Source organism: Amblyomma americanum, chromosome 9 (assembly GCF_052857255.1).
Source record: "Amblyomma americanum isolate KBUSLIRL-KWMA chromosome 9, ASM5285725v1, whole genome shotgun sequence".
In the NCBI taxonomy this organism is placed as follows: Eukaryota; Metazoa; Arthropoda; class Arachnida; order Ixodida; family Ixodidae; genus Amblyomma; species Amblyomma americanum.
This window is the reverse complement of record NC_135505.1, coordinates 137,204,009-137,231,331: the sequence shown is the minus strand read 5'-3', so window position 1 is coordinate 137,231,331 and position 27,323 is coordinate 137,204,009. Positions and strand designations below refer to the sequence as shown.

The window sequence follows — 27,323 nt, the reverse complement described above, 5'->3', positions numbered from 1 at the left end:
GTATACGATTATGCTGTGCGCATGCGCAAAGCGCCAGCAGACAATGCACCTGCGCTTCAGCCTATTGCACATGCGTGTGAAGTCACTGAGTGGCGCCACCATCGTTCGAGAGGAACGCTCCCCAGGCAGTCTTGCCAGACGCCTCCTGAACGCCGATCTGGAAGGATGACGCCTAAACGCTCTCCTGCGTCTCCAGCAACCAAGCGTGCGCGCGCTAATGAACGTCGGCGAAAGTCTCGCGAAGCGAACAATTGTGTACTTTTGAATCAACATCTTCACCACACATCAGCTACACGAGCAGCAACACCGCGCTAAAGGCTTTCGACTCACCGAACTCAATGTCAACAAAGTACCGCCTTGAATTTTTTGAATACTGATAGCGTTGGGCGACTTTCAGCCTATGCTTCTTCTTTTCTCAATTATGTCACAGATGCAGCCCTCTTTAAGGCCGACAGATTAGGAACTGTAGGACCACTTGACCCCAATGGCACAGTCCCATTGGCTGGCAGGTAAACTCATAATCGGTATTTTAAATTCTCAGTTGCCACTAGGGGACCACATGACCGGAATCGTTATTAATCCATGTTTGCTCCAGGGTGATCACATATGGAGATCACATGGACCCGACTTGAGAAACAAGACGTCCTTGCTTCGGTGCACAGAATGTGGAACCTGCGCTCCCAAGGTGGCACTGCAATTGTTCCATTCGGTGACTCAAAACTGCTTTTGTCAGCCGCTTGGGTCGCTGCAAACGCGAGAACACATTCTGCGCGATTAGATACCCCCGTTTGGCTGACAGCATTCATTGCCTAGCTCCTCTCGGCGTAGCCCAGATAGCTGACGCACGGCACGTGCGCCTTCGACAGAGCGCGGAGGCTCACGCCAATAAGCGCCTGAAGGTGGCGCGGAAAAGTACTAAGAGTACTACCCAAAACTGTTTGCTCTTCTCGCTAGGCAGTGTGTTATGGCGCTGCAATCGGCACCGCAAACTTCAGTGCAAGCTCCCCATAGCCGGGAAGGATGAAGAAGAACGGGTGCGTTGCCTAGCTGAAGGTGTTCGTGTTGTCAGCAACAGCTATTCCGAAAAGCAAACCGGGAAGGCGATTCTGCGTGACGTTGCTGAATTATTGAGTGGGTCAGACTTGGCCTTGTTGCAAGCTGATAAAGAGGGAGGCTTCACCTTCATGCCATGTCAGATGTTCGCTGAGAAGGCCATGACGGATGTGCTGAAGAACTTGAGAGTGTGTAAGCAGGAACCACAGAAGATAAAGGCCGGGGCTGTGGCGTTGCTGCGCGATCTGAACATGGATAAGCTAATGAAAGCCGTGAAAGAATGCAAGCCAGATACGTTGAATGTGTTTTTGACAGTGAAAACACACAAACCCCAGAGCCCTTTCAGGGCCATTATCCCGGAGAGAGACTGCTGGCAGGCACTGGTCAGCAAATATCTTCAGAGTCCCCTGAGCACGCTTGTGACTGACGCTCGTCTGTGTGTAAGTGCTTCTTCCTCCCATCCTGTGTTAATCTGCGCAAAGTTTTCCAAAAAACTAGCATTTATAGATAGCAGGTGTCGCCATAACTGAATGATTTGCCAAGCAAAATACGTTTGTCTACGCGGAATTTAGAGCGCAGATTCAAGTGGCTACGCTTTTCCGCCAATCCCTTCGAAACAGTGGCAACTCGTCGTTTTCGTTAGGACACCAAGAGCTTTGGTTTACTGGCGGGAAAATTTTGAAATTCAATTTTCGTGGCGATAAATGCGTGTCTTGCTGACGTAAGAATGTCAACTTACCAAGAAAGAGCCATCGAATAAGTTTTTACTTACATAAATAACTGCAAGAAGTTGTCCTCAGCGTCCCTTTAAGCACTGAGCCTTAGAAGGTCTGAGCACATCACGAAGCGCCAACCAGTCTCTGGTAACATTAGGGCTGTTGTTTCGAGCGGATAAATTGTCTTAAATGTCCAGTATTTCCAAGGAAGGACATGAGCGACATAAACAGAAGCCAGGAGTAAGGCTATGTTTATTGCAGAGTAGTAAAACGCGCGTTAAAGCGGGACTGGCGCCTTACGGCTGATAGAATCCAGTATCATCTGGAGGATCTTGATTCCTTACAAACCAATATTACGTAAAGTACCCGTGAGCTCTGAGCTTTGCAATAGCTTCCTTTATCCATGGCGTGTAGGCTCCTACACGGGTGAACACATTGGCCTTTGAAGTGCAGCACGTCATATTACCGACGATAAAGGAGGCAATGCCAACTTGGACGAATCGACCATGCTGGGATTTAATGAATAGCGGTCCTCCAGAGTCGCCCTGAAAAAAAGATAACACCGTAGAAGAAACATCACTTAGTGCGGTTTTACTTTAGCAGTCTGGCTTTTGATGCAGCTATTTCTCACGCTCTGTAATTAGCCCTTCGCGAACAAGTGAGGTGCAGTGGCTCAACAGAGCGGCACAGGTCGATCTTAGCGAGAATATAGAAATCATAACGGCAATTTGCCCGTAATAAATATTATCGAAAATGCGTCCACATTTTTTGTATTATCCTTCTGACCGCTCCGGGGTACTCATATACTGCCGTACACATCGTCATAAAATTCATTGGTATAGGTGACATTATTGGGAGAGCCAATGGGTATGACGAGATGTGCAGAAACTCGTGTAGCTGGAGGCAGTCGTATCCCAGCTTGAAAATTCAGAAACTGGCGACGAAAAACAAAACGACAATTTCTCACTCTCGTGCGGAAGCCTTGTGCGCACTTAAAATTTTATAAGCAGTGATAGGAGGCTAAATACATGGTATACAGGGTTTAGAGTTGCGTCGTCGCGATTTTGGATGCGACTAGTGAATTCTATGAATATTGATCCCAGGTAAGGCGAGGCCATAACTTTCTTTCGGTTGCCAGCACCCGCGCCCTGGCCCAGCCCTTACAAAAGCGGTCTATAGACCGTCTGTAGACTTCTTATAGACTATATTGCCTTCCTGTAAATATTCCTTTTTGTCTATAGTGTACAGACTGTCTGTAGACGAAGTCTACTAAAAGTGTATGGCCATAAATCTAGAGATTGTCTATAGACTGTCTATAGCATTTGTATTGCCTATAGACTGGTCTCTAGGGTTTGTCTATAGAGCGTCTATAGACTTTATAGGCAGAAGTCTATGAACGCTCTATAGACTGTCTAGAAAAAGTTTTGTAAGGGAGTCGATGATGTGGCATTTTAATACGGAGGTTCCGGCGATAACACTGCAGGCGCTTTTTCTTTATGAGATCGTTAGAATCCTGTCTAGACAGCTCTCAATTTTTACCGTCCCTCCAAAGTACACGGAGCCGCTGGTGGATCATGGGATGCTGTAAAAGACTCCCATGGTACTTTTCTTCGGGAAGAACATCTCTCACGTTCATCAGCATATGTCTAGGTTAATTCTCGTCGAAACCCGAGCAACACGCACTATAAACATGCGCAGAATGCGCGCCCAGCCCTCGCTTATGCCTGAGGTGTACGGTTTGGAGGTGCGTTTTGAGTGGAGACGACAGGGGAGCGGTACGTGCTGGTTTCAACAACCGTTTTTCCATAGATGCCATGAGAGCAGTTGGATGCTTGTTGAGGCAATTTTTTTATCGCACAGCCTGAAAGTCACTTTCCCGGTGTTCAGGACAGTTTGAAATGCGTTCTGCTCGCTGCAACTAGGTTCTTGCAGCAAACTGTTTTTGAGTGGCCGGTCTTCCCGGGTGTGGGTTGGTTTCCAATAAATAAGCGTTGAGCAACACCTTTCTACTATCGCATTTTAACAGAACGTTATTAAAGGACAAAACACCGTTAGCTAGCTTACGCTTATTCCTAAATCTTATGCCTAAAGAAATCAGTACTACGAATTTATACTCTGCACAATGCCATTTTGTTTTGCTTCGATATTGCGAGATATCCATGGAACTAGAAGGCCGTGCATGGAGCTCTTTAGACTCTAAGATTTTTATAAAAAGTCTTGATTAGACCAAAAAAACTTTATACAATTTTAGTATGAAGTTCAGTTGAGAATCGATAGAATGAACGCTAACGGCTTTTTTTTCCCTGGCACTTTCAGTGAAACAGTCGCAAGATTCCCCTCCCCTCACAGTTCTCATTTTCGGCGCAGCGGAGTTCATAGCCCGATAGAATGTCCTTTCAGGGACCACTGACTATACCTGGCTTCACCCAGTGACCCAAACATCATTCCAAAATTGTTTGTCCTATAGTAGCCATGCCACATCGAGAAGAGTACCAATATGGATGGCGATTTGAATAACTTGTTTCTTCATTTGTGAGTTCATGTGCATCGTCTTTATATGTAGTTCTTTCTAACGCCTCTTTTAAAAAGGATATTTATGAAATATAGGGGTAAAAAATATTCGCGGGCTTCATTTGTCAAAACGTTGCTATTATGAGAAGCCTTACGAAAATATAGAAATTGTTCTGTCAAAGACTGCTCTCGCTTTTGAACCACAGCTTCTATGTTTTCTTAACTTTGAACCAGATACCTGGTATTTCGCTCTGTATAATGCAATCGCTGAAATATGTCTGAAATCATGACTGTGACGTAAAACTCATTTCGTCGGCATAGTAGAATGCCATCACAACAAAGTAAAGAAGTTGCGCGCGGTTTCGAAGGCAGTTGTGGAATACTCGACAAATGCACGCAGTGATATTAGCTGTACACAAGCAAGAGCACTTGGGAAGCAATGAAACACGTCAAATCATTGATCGTTCAAACGACAGCGCACAAGCTCAAGCGCAACAATGAAAATTTATAATGAATGTAGCCATGATATCCGCGTCCCATCATGCGTCTCACTTAAAATAACTGCACTTATTTTGTCTTCAACTCGACCAAGTCTGCTGTGTGTAAGCCGACACGTCATTCAGTAAGATTTTTTTTTTCAAACCCGATCGCGGCGGCTGCGTTTTTACGGAAGCAAAACGCTAAGGCGCCCCTCTGCTGTGCGATGTCAGTGCGCGTTAAAGATCCCCAGGAGGTCTAAATTATTCCGGAGCCCTCCACTACGGCACCTCTTTCTTCGTTAACTCCCTCCTTTATCCCTTCCCTTACGGTGCGGTTCAGGTGTCCAACGATATAGGAGACAGATACTGCGCCATTTCCTTTCCCCAAAAACCAATGATTATTATTATCAACCGTTCCAGGTTTAGTGAAAATTGAAAAAGTTGAAAATTGGTTTTTGGGTAAGGAAATGGCGCAGTATCTGTCTCACATCTCGGCGGACACGGGAACCGCGCAGTAAGGGAAGGGATAAAGGAGGGAATGAAAGTTTAAAGGAAGAAAGAGGCGCCGTTGTGGAGGGCTCCGGAAGAATTTCGGCCACCTGGGCACCTTTAACGTTTACTGACATCGCACAGCACACGGGCGCCTTTGCGTTTCGCCTCCATCCCCAGCTTCGGGGACAGAAGAGATATTTAGGACTAAAATACATCTTACGAGACAGACTGTGCTGTACCGGCATCGGGCACATAACATAGTCCTGGGATCGTAGCTCATGGGAAAATATGATCGACAAACGTTGTTGGACACTATCTTCAGAATCGTGTATTGAAGATCGTCCGTGCCTGGGGTTTTGCCTGCATCAGAAACGAAAAGAAAACTATATTCCGTATAGACGGCAATATAGACGGCTTTAAAAGCAGTCTTTGAATAATTAACTAAAAATTAGAAAAAAATGTCTTATTGAAGTGCCGCTTCACGTTTCACATTATCAATTCGTGAGCTAGAGCTCGTTTCTTCAAGTCTTGTACGCTGAACCCTTATAGAAAGGGTCTTTAGACAGTCTGTAGGCTTCTTATAGACTCTATGGCCTTCCTATTGCTATTTCTTTTTGTCATAGTCTGTAGACTGTCTAACTAGAAGTGTAAGGCCATAAATATACAGATTGTGTATAGAATGTCTATATGATTTTATTGTCTATAGGCTGTTATCTAGGGTTAGTCTATAGAGAGTCTATAGACTTCATAGACAAAAGTCTACGGACAGTTTATAGACTGTCTAAAGAAGTTTTTTGCAAGGGAAGGCTTTCCATGTTTTTCTGAGGCAAGATTTATAAAAATGCGCCGCTGCCATGAAGAAGCACCAAACTTTAAGCACGGCGCAGTTATCGTTCAAGCTACGTGGTGTAATCAGAGATGTACGGAAAAGATTACAAACTGTGAACAGTGAGCCAAAGGTACGAACCGCGTTGATCAATATGCACCATTGCGTACACTGACCAGCTTCCTGGCACAGAACGAATCAGCTATCCACGCTTATCTCCCACAGAGATTGATCCTAAGGGATCCATCAGCTACGGGTATATTGCCATCATGCAGGAGTGCGTTACGAATGACTTCTTCAAAACCTGTAAACTGGAACCTGCATACTGTGTAACAACCTTTGAAGCGCAACCCGATTATACGGCGCCGCTTGATCGTAATTAAACGTTGCGCTAAGAGGGTACACTCTCTAAACTCAAATACGCCTAAAAAAGAGTAAAGAGAGTAAGGTGCCTTCTAGCGCTCTCCCTTTTATGAAAGGGACTGCACTAGAGGAGAGCTTACTCCTTTCTTACTCTGCTGTTTAGAGTGGCCCGCACTGGCAAATCACTCGGGCGTCGATGGCATCCACGCTTCACACGAGTTAATTATTGAGGAGTCGCCAGCATAGAGCACCCTCATTTTAGGACTGCTCCAGAACACACCTTCCCAATCCTCACTGGAATCGGCGGCGGAGGCAGAGCGCCGAAGGGTACGTCCGAGGGATCGAACGCAAGACGTCATTAAATGGGTACATGTACCAGGAAATCTCCATCGCAGCAGACCAACCACTGCCGCGTTCGCCGATGCTCGTCGCGATATGCTCGCGGCCTATAGGGCGCAAGGCATACTACCAGACTGCATCAAGACGCTATTGTGGCCGCTGGGCAGTGCGCGCACTCGTGAGCGAACTTTGGTGAGCCTATGTGCATTCCTCGAACACACGGGCTTGACGTACCGTCTGTTCTCCGTCAGGTAGTTACACGCAGTGACCGAACGCTCCGCGAGTTCTACCTTGAACGATTAACAACTGGACGCCCCACTCCAGTCGTAGCCAACACAGTGCTGTGCGCGTGTGTGATTTAACTCCTCTAAAATGAACTAATCGCGCGCACAACCTGGACACATTTCTTATTGTGTAAATAGTTCGTACATATTACTTCTCCCCCTATCCTCTCTTCCTGTCCCCTCACCTCTTTCATTTAATTTCTCCATTCTGCCTGCTATCCTTTATTTCCGCTGCCCCAGCTCAGGTGCTTAGGTATCGATGGCAGATGCCGGGGCTAACAAAAATCTTGTTCTTCCTTTTTACTATTATTTTTAATAAAACCACTACCACCACCAGGCACTAAAGCATATTTAGTAGCGCCCCGAGCTCCGACGCTTTGCAAAATTCACCTAGAATCGGCTTCATTTCCATTCTAAGTTCACGTGTGACGCGAGTACAACTGCGCCCAGATTTCTGCAGCGTACCTTGTTGAGTGCGGCCCCAGCCGGCCGCAACGGCTTTTCTGTTGACCAGATCCATTCTTCTTGTTTGAAGACAGAGGGGCCTTACTGCTGGCGAGAATCGGAACGGCTGCGCCACCTGTATGATTAAGGGGAAAACTATTTACAGAAGCGTGGCGAACGTGAACTTAACGTAAGGCGTTATTCGAAGCAGCGTGCTTGGTTTTTGAAAAAGACGGCAGTTTGTGCGCAAAATGAAGCGCCGTGTTTTGAAAGTTTTTTTCCTATATATGTTCGGGTTTCATGACGAAGCCAGGATGTAGCAGCACTCCTAATTTATTTAGTTATTGATTTGTTTCTAATTGACGTTCGAAAAACGGTTTCCAAAGGGTGAAAATGGGAGACAGAACAACCGATTTTCAGTGGCGGAGGCTTCAAATGAATAAGACATTACGAAAAAAACGGGCATTGTTTGAAAAAAAAAAACAGATAAAGAAACGGAACACTAACACAACTTAAGCGTAATCTAAAGAGTGGCAACTACTGAATTTTATGTTTTCCAGGGCGAATATGAAATGTTGCAGCGCTCCTTGTTCCGGGTTTATTTTTATCGTTTACTGATTAAAAAAAATCCTCAGATGGTCACATGTATACTGGTATCACTGTGTGTGTGTGTGTGTGTGTGTGTGTGTGTGTGTGTGTGTGTGTGTGTGTGTGTGTGTGTGTGTGTGTGTGTGTGTGTGTGTGTGTGTGTGTGTGTGTGTGTGTGTGTGTGTGTGTGTGTGTGTGTGTGTGTGTGTGTGTGTGTGTGTGTGTGTGTGTGTGTGTGTGTGTGTGTGTGTGTGTGTGTGTGTGTGTGTGTGTGTGTGTGTGTGTGTGTGTGTGTGTGTGTGTGTGTGTGTGTGTGTGTGTGTGTGTGTTGGGCTAGGCGGACACACGACAGAGATTGAATAGTCACCGTTAAGCAGCTGATCTGCTAAAATTGTTAAGAATCTTTAATTATTTACTTCCCCCTGCATGCTGCGAACGAATTGGTCTGTTTTGGTTGGAAACTAATCTACTTTACAAAATCTGCTACAATGCGCTTGGTGTTGAGATATTCTCGAATACCTTCCTTGAATTTTCGGACCGCATTTGGCGGGAGCCGGAAATGGGAGCAGCCTAAGAAAAACCAGGGAATCGATGAATATCGGAAGCCCTATTGTGTTTTGTCATGCTCTGTTAATTGGATTAGTCTCTAATGGCATTGTGAGGTCACAACAAGATTACTGTTAAAACAAACAACATTAAATACATGAAAATATATAATTTAAAAAGAACTCATGGCATATATTTACTGCCTGCTGTGGGTTTGCCCGGCGCTGAAGCCGACGAGAATTCGGCACCTGGCGGCAGCGGGTATCTCACCGAACAATCCGGATTCATATACCGCTTGGACGCAGGGATCACATCATTATTCACTTGTTGACTTCATTAAATCAGCGAATATTACTTTAATTTACTTATGCATCCTCGGGATCCATGATTACCTACCCTTTTATTCCCAGAGCAACAAACATCGTTTAAAAAAATAAAAAAGAACTGATCAGTCGCATAAGCGTGCCTGTTGTTTCGATATCTTTGCCTTCCGAGAGCACCCCACAATCACTAAAGAATTGTCCACGTGACCGTTGCTTAATTTTTTTTTCATAAAGCTCTTAAGATTCTAGAAAATTACCGAACATATCAATTACGTAATTCCTTTGGTTTTTGTATGCTTTCGAAGCATGAAAACACCTTATTCTGTCTTAAGCTTTCCCAACGAGTCGCAGCGTGATATTACCTAACAAAAGGAACTTAGCCTAACAAAAATTTGTTAGTCCCTCCAGCCAATAGTACAATATGCTGTCTAAAGTGTTCGAGAAAGTTGACCAGAGGGGTGCACTTCTTGGGGTTTCTGTTGCTGAGGAAATTAATTCAATTACTGAAGCATGCTAAATGTTCTCATCAATAAAGCACCTATCCTTTTATTTCACTTCCTTCCGAAACACTCCGCAGTGCAAAGGCGAAATGTGTGCACGACGGCTACAGTTTTTCGACAGAAGAGAACATTCTTCTTACAACAAAGTCTACGTGTTAGTTCCTTTTTTTTTTTTGAGCCTCTGCAACCTGGAGTATGCGGCATCAGAAACACGAAGGAGAAATGTGATACGCACCAGCAGGATGGCGATATCGTTGTAGCTTTCGTGAATCAGCATGTTTGATACCGGGACCCGGCTGGCTTCTTGCACATCGGCATGGCCATACACAACATCAGTCCTAACCGCCCTTCTGCCGTTCCTGCAGAGTCGCAGAAAATTACGTTGATCGCCGGGGTAACAAAGTAACGCTGCCGGGACCAGTGATCAATGCTATATTCTCTTCAGCGCAATGCTAACGCTTTTGGTGGAACGGCTCCATGCATTGGCACAGCGCTTTCTGGATAAATTTAGGCACTATATTGAGTCATGATTTCGGCAAAACTATGGTCACTGAATATCTTGCTCTTTAATTTAGCTTTTAATCGCGAACAACGTGAAAGCACAAAATGCATGAGGTACTATACACCTCTGTAGGGCACAGATGAAGCAAATGCTGCTCTTTTTTTGCAGAAATGCCCTAGGCCTTTCACTAATATTTCACAAGTGACTCTATAGGGGAATATTCTACTACGAATGCTCAACACTGTACCAGCTAGTACCATCTGACCTGAAAGTATTGCTTTCAAGGATTACTATCCCGTCTATTTTGAGAGGAAGAAGGTTTACTTGTGGTAAAAGATTCATGTCCAGCATTCTTGGACAGAAACATTCATTGAATATTGTAAGGTACTGTTATGCAAATATTGAAGGTAATTGTTTATCCCTCCAATACGCAGCAAGATCTTTCTTTTGTAGCGTTTCCCTCGCTCGCATCGAGCAGGTAATACTGCCATCGAAAACCAACGAGGAGCGCTTTTGGCGATAGCGAAAACGTTAATAACCAAAAATGCTAAACTGTCGAGGATAGATGTGAGGGTATATTGATTTGCTTCAGCAAAACTTTACAATATACGAAAAAAAATTGACGGTGGTTTAGCTTTGGCTAAACCTGGAGTGACGCGATAGCTACAGCTGGCCGAGTGGAACTTGGTCACGTGACCAACCACGTGACGAACTACGTGATCAGCCACGGCGCCGGCAGCTGCTTCGCACCACGTGACAGCGTGGCGGTGAAGCCACGCTGAATAATCGAAATGCTACCGTAATGTACCTATCGGTACAAAATTGCGCTCATAACCTTTTTCCCGTTGGAAAATGGCTTTAGAGAAAATAGTTAGAGAGTTTGTCTAGAGCTCGCGCCATGTCGTGGCATGATCGGCTCTGGACACGGAAGGGTTAGGGTGGTGGAAGTATTCTTCGCTGGTGCCTAGTATTCGATCGACTATGGTCCAGTATAGAAGTGGCTCTGTCTAAAGTGTGTCGTTCAGATGTGACCACCCTTAGCCTGGTACCCGGGCTGTTATGCAGTATCAGAAGAGCATGTTGTCGGACAAATTGGCTTTGCACGATATAAAAGAAATGGGCGCAAAACTGACAAGAACTAAGAGGAAACACATAGAACGACTGACAAGCGCTACTGCCAACTGTTTAATGGGGTGTGACACACGGAATATAAAGCAAAAATACAAGCATGCGCAAAGACAGTGGAGGCACACAAGTCAAACAACCGCGTTTCGATTATGGCAAAAAGGAATTGAGATAAGCACATTCAGCTGTATACATCTGCAAAGAAGCATCACTCCCGCAGCGATCAGATAACCTTTCAATATGGAAGGCCAGCAGAACAAGCCGAGCTTTTACATTGGCGCTCCTGCCTAGAATCTTAGTTGTCTCATGTCTAGCCCTACACGTGCTGACACAGGAGGAAACACGGCGTACAAGATTTGAGGTTATGTTGTTATTTTATACATTCTTCACATGCTCCCGTAGCCGGTCATTTAGGTTAGGTTAGGTTAGGTTAGGTTAGGTTAGGTGCTCCCGCGAGGACCCTCTGCTGCTCATCCATGGCGTCCGTACTGCGGTTCGCAGCGTCAATAAAACCTGCGCTTTCTGGGGACCACCGGAGCCTGACATGCTCGCAAGCACGTGGATGACGTCCTCTGTGGGAAAATCACTCGCCGCATCGTGCACAAAGGCGTTACCATTCTAGGCCGCTGTGGACTTCAAGTTACGGCTTCTGCCTCAGTGCGCCGTTCCGTGCTCATTTTTAAAGGAGCGCCGGGGCATGGTCGCTAACGTCCACGCCAAAACAACGAATCATGAGATGACTCAGCAGACGTAAGCTTATGACTGTAGCAGAGCGCAGCACTAGACGCTGCTGCACTTCCTCTTGTGGGAACTTCTCTGATTGGGAGGGGCAACCGCGGGCTTGGGGGGGGGGGGGGGGGGGGGACTAATGCCGACGCCATGGCTCACACGCTATAGCAACGTGGCCAGGCATTCGAGGTTTTTTCAATGGTCGCGCGGCCGCAAAGACATGAGGGTTAAAAAAGAATGCATACTTTTCGACCACACTGGTTCATAACACACCTGCTTTGATTGTTGGGAAGATTTTTTTAAATAAAGTTCGAGACATTATTTTAAATGAATATGACGATGAATATGACGAGTGCATACTTTTATTTCGAAAAAACTGAATTTTTGGGGATGTGCACGTGATTTGAAAGCTGCGCCCCTCGTTAAGGTAGAACCGCATTAAAGTCAGAATAATAATAATAATAATTGGTATTGGGGGGAAAGGAAATGGCGCAGTATCTGTCTCATATATCGTTGGACGCCTGAACCGCGCCGTCAAGGAAGGGATAAAGGAGGGAGTGAAAGAAGACAGGAAGAAGAGGTGCCGTAGTGGAGGCCTCCGGAATAATTTCGACCACCTGGGGATCTTTAACGTGCACTGACATCGCACAGCACACGGGCGCCTTAGCGTTTTTCCTCCATAAAAACGCAGCCGCCGTGGTCGGGTTATGGCATTGCAGCTTTATAACATCGTTACGCCTGATCGTACGGTCCAAGGATGACAGTTGTGAGAATCAGCCGTGTGATGAATATATACAGATACGTATTAAATGCAGATCGTATTTAAAACGTAGCTCACTCTATCATGCAGTGGGCGGCTGTGAGGACATGGCGCCTTGTTATGATACTCGCTCCACAGGTGTAAGGATCAGCAGCATGCAAGCTGTAGTAAAGCTCCAACTTTGCCTGAAAAGTGAATAAGTGCTGGAAAAAACTTTTCATCTCGGCGTATGTGGAGTAAAATACGATAATGAACGTGAGATGAAACTGGGGCGCATTGCCATAATTTGTGACGGCAAAACAAATGGAAGGAACTCTTGATGCGAACAGTATTGTTTGTGCAAAGGTACTTCGTAAATGTTTTAATGCAGCGCACGTACTTATAAGAATCCAATTAAGCACGTTTGTGAAGCATTCCATTGAAAACACAACCCTGGACTCTTGATACTTTGTAAACCGTAAGCGGCCGAGCGCGATGATCGAAAGCTATTGAAGGGTGTAATTCTCTTACTTGGGAACAGATTTATTAAGCAGATATATAGATATAGCGAAGTGCTTTGTGAGAGGGAGCTCAGCCAATGATCGATCCTCTGAGGGAAAGTGGAGAAACAACATAGGAAACCAAACAAAAGCAACACGCGTGGATGGCGCAGCAGGTACCATTTTATTAGCCCTCTCGATAGAAAGAAAATAAAATATGAATGAAAGACGTAATGAGAAAAGGCCGCGTAGGAATAAGAGCGTATAAATAGCGTCAACGCGATAGTGTGGCCGTCGCGTCGCCCAGCCACCGGTTCAACTGGGCCGTTGCTTACGTTAGCCAATTTTTCTTTTGCAATGCTTCGTCACTAAGTGAGGTTGATTGTGCGTTATCTGATAGTTACCATGAAGAATAGGCTGGGTGGCGGTTAAATGACGCGTGGCCAACAGAACAGGCCATTCTGAACCCAACCGCCGCCAAGAGATTTTGTTGCTACCGCCGCGGCTCAGTTCCTTAGTAGAGTTTCTGGCCACGACTTCAGGAATTACAGGTTTGAACCTGTCCAAAAACCTGTCGTTTACCTCGGCGCTCATACCTGTTGTCACTTCCATGCCACAATATGGTGGTTTCTACGTATACTGGTTGTGTGAAACTTTATGCGGCAGTTAATTGTCTGCTGTGTCTGGGTTGCAATGCTAAGTCCATAAGACTGGGTGCAACATGTAATGTCAATACCTGCTTTAGAAAGTCTTATCGCGAAATTTCCGTTGTACTTAAGTAGCATAGGAGGGTTATCAATATCTAGATGCATTTGGAGCTTCTATGCATTCCCAGTTGCTGTCTCCATTGATTCTGAATTAAGTTACCCAAATGTCTCACAGTTCTTTCGACGTTCCTGTCCTTCTTCGATGCCATCTTTTTTAGTCGGATGCAACTGTACAACGAAGAGGCAGACAGTCTCAAAGGAGGCTATCCAACCAATAGCGTCGAGCGATTTTTATGACGCCGCGCTTAATCCTATTAAACCGAGGGTATTCCCCTTTCATCAGCCACCCTCTGCGATTTCATGCTAGCCGGTCCAAGGTGGTCAGATAAGGGGAAGAGGGGAGAATCGGTCGAGGGGGAAGATCGGAGGACACCATTGGCTGGAAAGGCTCCTTCGAGGACCATCTGCCACTTGGTTCTTGAATTGTATGCGACTATAGCTCTCCTTTGTCTCTTTCGGTCATCTTTCTAACCCCTATCCCCCATCCCCAGTGTAGGGTAGCAAACCGGAGACTCACATCTGGTTAACCTCCCTGCGTTTCCTTTTCATTCTCTCTCTCTTTCGGCACCATCATCTTTAGTATTATAGAAGTGAATCTGTGTGCTTCTGCAAAACGCGATGTCATGAGGCGCAGTAATAGAGACGCATCATCAAATTTTCAAAATTCATATTTTTTGTAGACTCTCACGCGTGCTGAAGTTTTGAACAGAGAGTTGGCCGTGAAGAAAACGCTCAATAAAGTTGAACATTTTTCCAGATTCGCGCGATTCAGCTCGTACACGAGGCTCGTAATAAGCAGTATTAGTAGTAGTTGTAATAGTTGAAGGATTTGATACTGTTATATGCCTCAAAGTGTTTGATGACGTAATTTGATCTGCGGCTCCCAAAAGCTTCACAACACCGCTCTGCCTGTGCTGTGTGGCATCAGACTGGGGCCGCGCATCAGACCGACCGAGATATATGCACAGGAGGGCACGGTTTAGTCATCTACATTCCATAAGCTTAATTTTCTGCATGACGAAAACAAAAAAAAATTAATCGGAGGTGGTGCTAACATACCATCCAAGGAAACTGGGCATTTCTTGCAGTACTCCCATTGATCACTCGCATAAGGCTGCCGGAGATCCCGCATTCTTGAAGAATATATGTGCACAGATTGAAAATGAGAACAGCCGCATTTGTCACAATGACTTTTTTTACGATCAGGTAAGCGCAGTTTCAATTTATATGTTCTGGGTGCATTCAAAGAGTGCCGTTTTAGTGTTCTGCATTGAAATATATCAAAGAAATGGTATCATACGTTGTAATTCCAGGGAGCGCTAGATTGGTTTCTCAAGATAAGAAACAAGTGCAAATTATAGTGGCTGGTTCAGCTCTCAAGCGCCATGTTTTCATAAAAATAATTTTGTGCAAAACGTTCTTTCACACAAGTTGACACTCGGAATCCTTGGTTTCGAGGTATTATCAGCTAATTAACTTTTCATTGCGAGAGCGTTACACTTCTCATTTTGAATGACTTAAAATGGAAAACAGTTGGCCTCCACGAAAAAAAAAAGAGCAGTCATTTTGTTTCTGGTAACGTTAATTGGATGCCAACGCTAGCGGAGCTGAGAAAAGAAAAATCATTTTATGCATACTGCGCTTTTACAAATACAGTCTTCCGCAGAAATAATTTTTAGCTTCATAAGGCGCGCTACTTGCCGGGTCCATTAAGGCCGAAATCTTGCCCGTTAAGCTGAAAAAGCAAACAGGAAATTTACAGTTACGCCATAGCACGTAAACGCTTATGACATTTCATACATGCCTGAGGAAAGCCAGGTAATATTGAAAAGCACAAGTCTTTTTCTTTTAAAGTAAAGGTCTATGCTCGACACCCATAAAATCACCCTCAATAAGAAGATTTATGTAGAGGCTAAATTTTTTATTGAGATTGATGCTGTTCTAAATTTAATGCAGATACGCGCAACATTTCCTTGAAACAGCAGGTAGTATAGGCTTAGTTACAAACAGCGAAGATAATGAAAGTTGCCAGTGAGTGTTACCTACTGTTAAAAGCTTTTACTCTCTTTGTTGTGTGTTTTATCCACGTTCTTTGCGCGGTACAAAAACAGCCATATGCATCAGTTTGAGGCAAGTCACTGGTTGATAACTCACAAAATTCAACATCTACATTATTCGACCAAAGTTCATTATTTCATACAAAACAAATGTCATGCTTTAGCAGAAAACTGGCGTTTGTTTTAGCAGCAAACTAGCAGCATTGTAGACATCCTGTAATGCTGAGTAGTCACGCAGTGCCACTGCGACTTCCAAAAGCCTACGGGAGTTGTGGAGCACTGTTATACCACGCTACTGCTGCGCAACTTATCAGCATAGCAGGGCACTATCTTGTTGTTCTAGGCGGCTTCAGTAGAACGCAACATTAAATTAAATATAGCTGACCCTGGTGCAGGTGCACATGAATATTTCTGTAAGATAATACAATACAAGAATACAGCGCAGGCATTCCAGACAGCAACCGGCCCTTGCAGGGACTAAGTAAAAATTCTTAACCATCCTGACTGCGCAATAATACGTAATAAAAAAACTGGCCCAAATCTGTAACGCTGCAGTCACTCCTGAGCAGATGAAAGAAGCAATAAGGTTAGATATGTTCAAGGCTTCTGACGCTGTACAATTAGACGTAATATACAAAGTCTGTCCGTTAGCATATCAGCCAGAAGTGCTAGTTCCGAAATGAATGAAGCACATTTTGCAGTTGAAGAATGGTATCAAAATCATTTTTATCACGGTAATTGTACAGCAGAATTTTTGGACCCCTACTTGCAAGCTAAGCGCTCTTTCTTTTGCTTGGTAGTTTTTAAGATGTGTGAAGTTATCCCGGCTTTAATAATACAGCGTAAGGTTCAAATTTGCGGCCAGTCAGCACCGTTTCACTGGTAAATGTTTCGCTTTGACGCCGAAGAATTCTTTCTTACTTGTATGTTTGCTACAATTGTTCGCTACAGGAAAAATATACGAATAAGTAAGCTTATTAAATAATTTATTGAAGTTCATTGAATGGTTATGTTTTTTCTAAAGCTAGCAAGTGTCCATACCAAGTGCGATAGCAGCAAGGCGACAAATATTACTAACCGTAGTCACCGTGGCTAAGAGGAGACACACTACAGACACGAGGGAATTCATTCCGCCCGATTACCTCCTCTCGTTCGTATACCTAGATGAAGGAAAGATCTGGAAAGAAAATGCACTTTGCTCAACTCTTAATCCCCCTTTGACAGTTACCTATGCGTGGTGAACAGACGCGATCAGCTGTTAGTAACGTCTACAACTACCGCTTTCGTAAAAATTAAAAGTCGCTTATAGCCCCGCTTCGGCCAGTAGTTGGCACATTAGCACTATTTGAAAACACTGATTAAGCTGGCCCACAAAAATCAAGCTAATTTTAGTTTATATTTACTTTGAAACCCACGGGAAGCAGCACCCATCTATCGAAGCCGCTTAAAAATAAACGTTCAGTGTGCTTCTTCACTTAGCACGAACCGAACAAACGGTGTTCCTTCTCATAATGCTTCCACCCATGCTTTACATACATGCAATAAGAACTCGCTTCCCGTCTAGAGCAGAGAGTCTAGGTTCTTATGCCGGTCTCCGTCACTGCGTTTTAGATTAGCACCCTGGTGAAAGTAATTCCTTCTTTGCTTTTCGACCCTATATAGTGCATGGATTACCATGACCGAACTGTTGGGATTGCTTTTAAGCGCAGAAGTACAGCAGAGCAAGGAACGAAGTTGACAAGATAGAGCGCTCTCAACTTCATTCCATCCTCTGCTGTCCGTTTGAGCTTAAAACCTCTCCCAGTAATGTACCAACTAGCCTGCAGAGACGTTCGCGCGAACTAACTCTTATGTATGCAGCTAAAAAAAGTGAACGACGATTAAAATGCATTGCACATCTAATGTTTGAGCAAATTCTGATGATGTTCTACTGTTAAATAGCGTCAAATACTTGTGATCCCTTAGTTCAGCAAATAACTTCACTAAAAGCGGGAGCAAGGTAGGAAGAAAGAGTTGTCCGGGCCATTTCAGACCATATCACGGAATAAAAGGCTGCTCAACTTTCCAGTTTGCCTAATATTTTCGTATGTCATAGCCTGATGTCTCAATGGAAGCAATCTCTGATCATTTTTTTACTAGTAAAATAAACTCGGAGCCTAGAAACCTTTAATCTGAAGATCTCGACCCAAGCGCTTCACGAGGCGCGTCGAAACTACAATCTTCCATCTAAACGAATTTGTTCCATTCTGATTTCAGCTTATTTGCATTCGGCAACTGCACGAAAGCAAGGTTTCAGTAAGAACGCTGCTCACATTCACCGCTATTATTTGTTGGTAATTAGAAAAAAAGTTGTGCGGTGAAAATGTATATGCTGCCGACTATGGTAGTGCTGATGATGCAATGACTACATCAACAGCACATCACTACTGCTGTACAGGAACGCGTTCCATCGCTTCTGCATAAAGAAGACAGGGAAATTTCAATAAACTGCAGTGAATGCAATTTTTTACATGCTTTCCAGGCTATCAAGGAAGAAAGTCAACAGCACGTGTAAGGGGAAGGTTACCTCGAGAAGCATCAACCCCCCCCCCCCCCCAACAAAACTTATCGTCCCCCTCGGATGAAGGTGACGAGTGTAAGGTGATGCGTACCTGGTGACACTGGAACGCTAGCGCTTCTCACACCATCTCGGCCCCATATGGCGCAGCTGAGGCATGAACCCAGAGGAAGCCCCTATGAAAGAGTCTAAAGGCGAGGCAGTAACAAAAAGGTTTGACGGGCCAGCTGTTCAATGAAGAAGTTACTCTGCCCAGGAGAGATCTTGAAATTTTATTCGTACAACTTTATTTCTTGCGCTCAAAAGCAATAACTGACTTACCGCAAAGAACTTGGAGCCTTTGGGCACCCCGCGCAGGTGTATATGGGTACGTTGCTACGGCGCCGATTAAAGGGTCTTTTTCTGACATTTATAGTCAAGCAAAAAGAACTTTAAATATAAACACTTTGCTCTCCTGAGATGCCTTGAACGGGTTTGTTTTTGTTCGCGTCTCATAGGGGGAGAGAAATGATGCACTCTGATACTTTTCTAGCAGCGACCCTCATAAAAGAGTCAACTTAAAGGAAGCTTTGCCGATGAAGTTAATTGTTTCTAGTATCTTAGTAGTATCTAGTAGGAACAGGTCGACAACATTTTTTTTTGTTTCACGTGTAAGGGGAGCGTAGGAGCTTCCGAAGAGCTTCAGTCTTGCGTCCCCTATCGGCAGAATGGAATAAATAAAGTTTATTCGCTAACACGCGATCAGCTAACGGCGAGTGTCACTCGGGCCGCCGATGCAGCTGTTATAACACTTTTTCAACGGCAGCGCCTCTGGCGGCGCTCTTTACGGAGATGCTAGTGTGGCAGCTTTGCGAAAGCAAAGATATAGAATTGTGACTGCGCAATATCTGCGGCAGCTTCGCATATTCTTCTTCTCTTTGTCGTTTATAGAAGAGTGGAGATGTCCAGATAGATATATAGATAAAGAGGAGGAGGGAAAGGCAGGGTTGTTAACCAGAAAGGGGTTCCGGTTGGCTACCCTGCACTGGGGAAGAGGGATTAGGGGACTAAAAGGAGGAAGAGAGAAGGGGAAAAAGGCATAACACACACACACACACACACGCACAACGCTGTCACAGTTTATCACTCAATCCAGTCGCTCTCAAGTAGGCAAAGAGTGCCTTGTATGCCTTGAGGGCAGTCGACTGCTGTGGCCATGGACCGAGTATCTATTGCTCTGTTGATGGGCGAGGATCGAGGCGGTCCAGGGCACAACACAGTGTATGTCTTGCACTCGCAAATGCAGGGCACTCACAGAGAAGATGAGCGATGGTCTCCTCACAGCCGCAGCTTTCACAGGCAGGACTGTCGGCCATCCCCATCCGGAAAGCATAGTGGTTGGTAAAACCAACACCGATCCATAAACGGCATAACAATGTTGCTTCGCGACGTGCTTAGTTACGTGGAAGACGAAGGTGCAGTCCAGGGTCCAGTGCCTTGAGGCGGATAGTTTTGAAGATGTCCAAGTCGCAATCGCAGTTAAGTAGCGACAAACTTTGTTTAGGCCTCTCGGAGTATTTCGACCAACCGAGGTTATTTAAGGTGCACTGACATCGCACAGTACACGCCTGCTTCTAGCATTTCGCCTCCATCGAAATGCGACCGGGCCGGCAGGTATGGAACCCGCGTTTTTCGGGTCAGCAGCCGAGCATCATAACTGAGCCATTGCGGCAATACTACGTGAGTGGAAAGCTTGTGTGCCGAGGTTGAAATCAGCTAAAGTCGGATGACATCTGCATTTCTGAAATACAGGGTGATCAAAATTAAAGTCTACACTGAATTTCTCAAAACTAGACGCTGACAGGTACGTCGAATACCTCTGCACGTAGCATATGCGACCAGGGAACAGAGTGTGAGATAATAGTCATCATCAGGCACTTGATTAATTAAACTACACTGCTAGCGACATCTTTTGACCTTGCGGCTTGCTTGAATGTTTTTATTGAAAGCACAGAGCCGGTCACATTTCTGCACAATTCCATAAGGTAGAAGTTTTCTACACCAGGAGTGTTCCGAGATATTTGCCCAGTTTCCACCGATTTCTTCTTTTTTGATTTTTTGATTTTTTTTCTTAGAACAACTTTATTTCTAGCGTTTCGAGGGTTCCGAGATACTTGCCCAAAGTTTCCACTGATTTCGCATAAAACGCATACAAAGCGGCGACAGTCGACGCGGAACTCCTGCCTAGTTTGACGCACCTGCTGTGTCGCGCGTTTGTTTGATTTCAATAGCCGAACACGACAGAGCAAAAATTATCAGCTTCACGAGTCGCTCTTCGCCATTGGCAGAGGAAACGTCGCGTCGCGGGGGGAGGCGTCTAGCGCCGATCGTCACCGTCTTGTATGCGCAGTTACGTGGATTGAGCTGGAAATTTGTGAGCGAATATCTCGGAACACACGCGTTCTCGAGGTTTGTGCCAAAATCGAAGTGTATAGGAAAATGACAACGCCTAAGTTTCCATTATAAAAATGTCCCGCTAACTGCAGTCACGAAAAACTTCATTGTTCGATTTATTTACTTAGAGGCCAGACGGTGTTATTTATTATTTCCCTTTGTGTATCCGTGGCCGCATGCTTGCCCACTCACATAATGGGGAATGCCGAGAAGGCACGCGACGTGGGGTCACGTGGCAGCTGCTGCCACCCACGGCGGAAGCAAAACCGTTAACAAGCACTGCTGCGTCCCCGACTACGCCGAATAGTTTCGCTCAAGTCGCAGCATGCGAAAAGTGGCATACTAAGCTTCGTTATATCAGAGGTAGTATCACTGAAAATCTGCTCAACCACGCATACCTTCGTGAATGTCTCCCCCCTCCGAACATGATTAAAAAAAAACAGTAGCTAAGTTTCGATTTATAATCACACTTATTTGGGACGGTGTGCATATCACAGCGTTTATTGAGCATGTGATTAAAAAGTATTAGACGTTTGTAAAGTTGCGTTCATCGTTACCGGGCGCATTGGAGCACGTGCTTAACGATACTACCACGGTAATATATTGCATGATTCATGGTATTTTCCTTAATACTAGCCGATAAGTACAACGAACGATGTGAGAGCGCCTCGGTGACGTGTATACGCGAGACACACCTGAACCCGTGCTCATGGTAGCGGAGATTGGCCCCGCCGCGGTGGCTCAGTGGTTAGGGCGCTTGACTACTGATCCGGAGTTCCCGGGTTCGAACCCGACCGCGGCGGCTGCGTTTTTATGGAGGAAAAACGCTAAGGCGCCCGTGTGCTATGCGATGTCAGTGCACGTTAAAGATCCCCAGGTGGTCGAGATTATTCCGGAGCCATCCACTACGGCACCTCTCTCTTCCTTTCTTCTTTCACTCCCTCCATTACCCTTCCCTTACGGCGCGGTTCAGGTGTCCAACGATATATGAGACAGATACTGCGCCATTTCCTTTCCCCCCAAAACCAATTATTATTATTATTATTATTAGCGGAGATTACCACTGTACACACGAAGCTCTGCTATTGTCCATTTCCTTGGCTTACTGGAACGCAAGCGTATTAAGCTTGCGTTTACAGCACAAACGAACAAATTTTACGCACCCGCCACGGTGGCTCAGTGGTTAGGACGCTCGGCTACTAATACGGAGTTCCCGGGTTCGAACCCGACCGCGGCGGCTGCTTTTTTATGGAGGAAAAATGCTATGGCGCCCATGTGCTGTGCGATGTCAGTGCACGTTAAAGATCCCCAGGTGGTCGAAATTATTCCGGAGCCCTCCACTACGGCACCTCTTTCATCCTTTCTTCTTTCACTCCCTCCTTTATCCCTTTTCTTACGGCGCGGTTCAGGTGTCCAACGATATATGAGACAGATACTGCGCGATTTCCTTTCCACCAAAACCAATTATTACTAACAAATTTTACGCCTTGTTCAAAATGCTCCGTACTCATGTAGCCCAAAGTCGTAAAGAATCGTAACAACATATGGTAATTATTATGTAAGGAGCGAGTGTTTGCAGTGCTTGGCTGTAAAACAATAAATCCAAATTTTACATCCTTTCCAACTGGCATCTTGACTGTAAACAAGAGCGCAGAGACAAGGGAAAGATTAAGCAGACAGGACCGACACTGTTTACACTCAATATGTACTAACTAGCTCAACTCGCCGTATAAAAAACTGACATCTTGCGAAAAATGTTCTGACTTTTGACGCAAAAAAAAAGAGAAGAAAAATTCCCCCAACTACAGCGCATTAAACCTAAGTAACAAATTAGCTGGCCTCGTAAATTACAACGTTAAAATGAGATCTATTACTGCTAAAAATATACACTAAAACCCCGTTATAACGATATGGCTTATAAAAAAATATGCCTCACAACAAAGTAATGGTGATTTTTCTTGGAAACTTCTATACACACCAATCCGTTCGATACCTCGTTTTGACGATGTGAAACTTTCGTACAAATGAATGTACCAAACACGAGGCCAATCCATCTCATCACTTCGACCTCAGTACATTGATTTGCAACGGCCACCAACGCTTCTACCCAGTCGACCACCACAACAAGCTTGCACAAACCGCTTTGTCGAGCAGCGTACCACAGAAAACTTTTCCCGCCTCTAGGCAGGCCGGCATGGTGAGTCTCTCAAGGTGATCCATCGGCTTCAGGCCGAGAAAATATTCACGCCAGCGCAGCCATCTTCCAAGAGACTCAGGCTCACGGCCCGCTGAACGAGGCACCGCAGAGCAGCAGCACAGCCCCCCCCCCCCCCCCCCCCCTTCCGCACAGTCCTACACCTCGTAGGTTTCCGAGGTCGCTGGATTTCCCCGTTCATGAGTTCCCGGGTTCGAACCCGACCGCGGCGGCTGCGTTTTTATGGAGGCAGAACGCTAAGGCGCCCGTGTGCTGTACGATGTCAGTACACGTTAAAGATCCCCATGTGGTCGACGTTACTCGGGAGCCCTCCACTACGGCACCTCTTTCTTCCTGTCTTGTTTCACTCCCTCCTTTATCTCTTCCATTATGGCGCGGTTCAGGTGTCCGCCGATAGATGAGACAGATACTGTGCGGTTTCTTTTCCTCCAAAAACCAATTATTATTATTATTATTAGCCCCCTCGCTCTATGTAGCTCGCCTCGGACGTGTGGTGTGATAATAATTAATAATTGGTTTTTGGGGAAAGGAAATGGCGCAGTATCTGTCTCATATATCGTTGGACACCTGAACCGCGCCGTAAGGGAAGGGATAAAGGAGAGAGTAAAAGAAGAAAGGAAGGAAGAGATGCCGTAGTGGAGGGCTCCGGAATAATTTTAGGACCACCTGGGGATCTTTAACATGCACTGACTTCGGACAGCACACGGGCGCCTTAGCGTTTCGTACAGTTTCCGTTCTCCCGGCGTGGTCGCATGGTCTTGCTATTGAAATCGTGCTTGGTATGTTTACTAGTATCGACGCGCCTCTGGTTTTTGTTAGGCTCATTAGTGTCAGCATTCCCGGCGACCAGAAGCGTGCAAAATCTAACATCTGGGTTGCAGGCAAAGAAGGTAAGAGTCGAACCTCGTTATAACGAAACAGGTCGTAATGAAATAATGGATATAACGAAGTAATTGCGATTTCCAGTGGAAACTCTGTCAACACGGACTATAAGGAAGTTACGGCCATAACGAAGTGATCGCCCGGCCCCTTCAACTTCGTTATAACGAGGTTCCACTGTACGTGCCTACACACGCGCGACGGACGGGGCAGGTGCAGGCGGGGTCACTGTGCGTGCGCAGCCGGCGTCGGGTAAACCGGTATCCGTCTACACTACACTCGCCGACTGATTTTCCCGGCATTGAAGAGAAGGCTACAAAGCGGAGCATCCGTAACTGTGTCATTCCGCCGAATAGTTCGTTCGCACGACTGTGCGCCCGCTCCCTGCCGCGTTGCTTTCGCCGGGGCTACCTTCTGTTCTCCCTGGGGCAGCTGGCGCCATCCATGAACGCTTCGTGTAACTACGCTTCACAAAAGATTTCGCCTATATGCGAGGCAAAAGAAAGAAAGGCTTCGTCTAGTGCAATCCCTTTCAGGGGCAGAGTATTTGCCCAAACTTTTCGTATATTTCGATCACTACAATGCGGAATACTTGCAATTGGCAACGGAAACAAATAACCCTTGAAAACATGGGAAGAAGTAGCCGTTTCCGCATTTTAACCGAGGTTTCAATCATTTCTGTTTGCACATCTGAAGACTTCCGGTGCAGCGTTTAAAAACCTCTTCATATTACTGTGCTTTTCGGTGGGAATTTGCTCTCGTTCGCACCAGTAAGCATTCCGCTTATTTAGCGGTCAAAATCTACCCGAGAGGTGGCCAACATAGCCCGCCCCTAGGAGGGCGTGCTGTAGTGGACATCATACTCCATTTTTGTTGCCAGGCTATTTCGTGATTAGAGCTTACATGTGCCTAGCAAATTTAAAAATAAAAGTGTTTTTACCTATACTTGGTAACGTTTGTTATTGGCAGTTGTCTTAGAAATACGCCTTAATAACGAATATTGAGAACATTGTGTGTTTTAAGAGGAAGCCTATATTTGAATACGGGGACTGTATTCGGGTGCGTAAGAAGTTAGCTCCCGCTCCACTGCCAGAACAGGTTGTCTTGGGATTTTTTTTTATATTATGGCTCCGCTATGTCGTCTTCAGTGTAACGTCGGGATGGACTCTGGCGCAGCTTTTAGCAGGTGGTCTAATCTCGGCAAACAAAGAAGCAATCGCTAACTCCATCGCCTGCGTCCCCCGCCGCGGTGGCTCAGTGGTTAGGGCGCTCGACTACTGATCCGGAGTTCCCGGGTTCGAACCCGACCGCGGCGGCTGCGTTTTTATGGAGGAAAAACGCTAAGGCGCCCGTGTGCTGTGCGATGTCAGTGCACGTTAAAGATCCCCAGGTGGTCGAAATTATTCCGGAGCCCTCCACTACGGCACCTCTTCTTCCTTTCTTCTTTCACTCCCTCCTTTATCCCTTCCCTTACGGCGCGGCTCAGGTGTCCAACGATATATGAGACAGATACTGCGCCATTTCCTTTCCCCCAGAACCAATTATTATTATTATTATTCATCGCCTGCGATGTGAAAGGAAGTAGAAATAATATGAGATTTCTTGCTTTCGGTGCATTCTTGAGTCGTTTTAATATGTTTTTCCCTTAGCATTCGATCTAGAATACGTATTCTCCTCGTGATAGTGCCGTTGTGCGGCAAAGCATTGTCAACGTGCTCTTGTGTCGTGCAGGGACGCGAACCAGAACGAGTGTTTGCGCCGAAATCAATGCTGCGGGCTCTCTTTAACAGCAGCCAGCATAAGCTTCAGCTGCTACAAATAGGGGCTTAATATTCTAAACAGACCTCTCCCGGTCGTCTACGATATTAATCCCCCTTACAAGCTTTTTTCATGCGATAAAGCCTATACGGGCCGCGAAAAAATATGGGAGATCATCGTTGATGATGACATATTGGTTGGAGTACCTCTGATAGATTGATTGATTGATTAAGACTTTATTGACGGGAATTAAAGTATGAAGGATGGTAACTCATGCAGCTGGGAGCCCCTGTGCTCATAAGGCCGTGTCCGTAAAGCGCGGTGCTTGCGTCGAAAACTTCGGTTGCAGACTAAACGCGAGCTAATTTGCACTCGTCTTCACCGCGGCACGCAAGCCTGTTGGAATGAGGCATTTTCGGCAAAGGTCACCGGCGACCAGAACGAACCAAGAACTATAAGAATGAGGTGGCGGGGCCGCTTCGCATTCAACGCAGTGAGGTTCAACTGTAGTTCGATGTTCCACCCGCGGCACATCAGGGGAGCGGGGAGTCCTTTCTTCTTTCGGACTCACATACTTTATGTAGTGCGATGTTTTCAAAGAGTGCCTTATTAAATGTGCACCTTTTGTTCAGTTCTCATTGTTTCCTTTCTAACAATCTCAAAATTTTCAGTATCGGTCTCAGTGACTACAAACATGTGTTAACAAATGTGCCTTTGTTTTCCGGCACATGTTGCAAACTTTTGTAGATTTATGCATTTTCGAATTTTTAAACGTTTTTTGTGTTTTTGTAATTAGTAAGTATTTTTGTCTCCGCTTCGTGATGTCTAAGTAATCTCAAAACGAGTTAAGTCAAACACGCGCACTACCAGAACAAAACACCAACAGCACTTAACCGAGTACAGATTTCACAACGATATATTCAGGTACTCTTTCTTCCCACAAGCGATCCGTGAGTGGAATAGTCTGCCTTGCGATGCTGTCAACTGCGCATCACTCAAAGATTTCATCGCCAACATATCACGCTTTATTTTGCAATAACGACTACGATGCTGGTGCGCTAACTCTTGCACTCTTTTTTCCTTGCTGACGATGACATCCCGACTTTCTTATCTGACTCTCGCTTATTATATTTTTTTAACCATGTCGCTCGTTTCTCATGACAGTATCATTCTTCAGCAGCTATTGTTTCATTTCTTGCTCCTTAAAAACTTGTCTGCATTTTTGCTACCGTGCCGAAGTCCTCAAATATGCTACTTGCTCCTGTTTTGCTATTTTGTTTTACCTTTTGTATAATGCATATTGCCTTGTTGGACTACGATCGCCTTTGTGTTGGCACTTACTTGACCTGTGTTATTTTAGTGTATGTGATGTCCCACTCCTGCGACGGCCTCAAATGTGAGGCCAGCAGTAAGTTCAAATAAATAATAAATAAATAAAATAATGCATGGGGAAGTATACATGTTTAACTCTGTGTTAAGTTGCTGGCAAGTGTTTCTTTGTGAAAGGAATGTTGAAATTCAATGTGAAATGATTAGCACACAGTAGCTTCCAAAGAATGATACAGTGTATTGATATATATCTTCAACAACAGCGTACA

At 45.3% G+C, this 27,323-nt stretch overlaps 1 protein-coding gene across 1 annotated transcript; it reads right to left on the bottom strand.

Annotated features, from left to right (window-relative positions):
* Window positions 1-2,122: 2,122 nt before the first annotated feature.
* LOC144103713 (chymotrypsinogen B-like) lies at window positions 2,123-14,969 on the bottom strand. Its single transcript, XM_077636371.1, has 6 exons — window positions 14,886-14,969; window positions 12,659-12,765; window positions 9,700-9,823; window positions 7,529-7,643; window positions 5,472-5,611; window positions 2,123-2,314 (listed from the first exon to the last, which is right to left on the bottom strand). Exons 1-6 carry the CDS (start codon window positions 14,934-14,936, stop codon window positions 2,123-2,125), a joined length of 729 nt encoding a protein of 242 aa, XP_077492497.1. The 5' UTR covers window positions 14,937-14,969.
* Window positions 14,970-27,323: the final 12,354 nt, after the last annotated feature.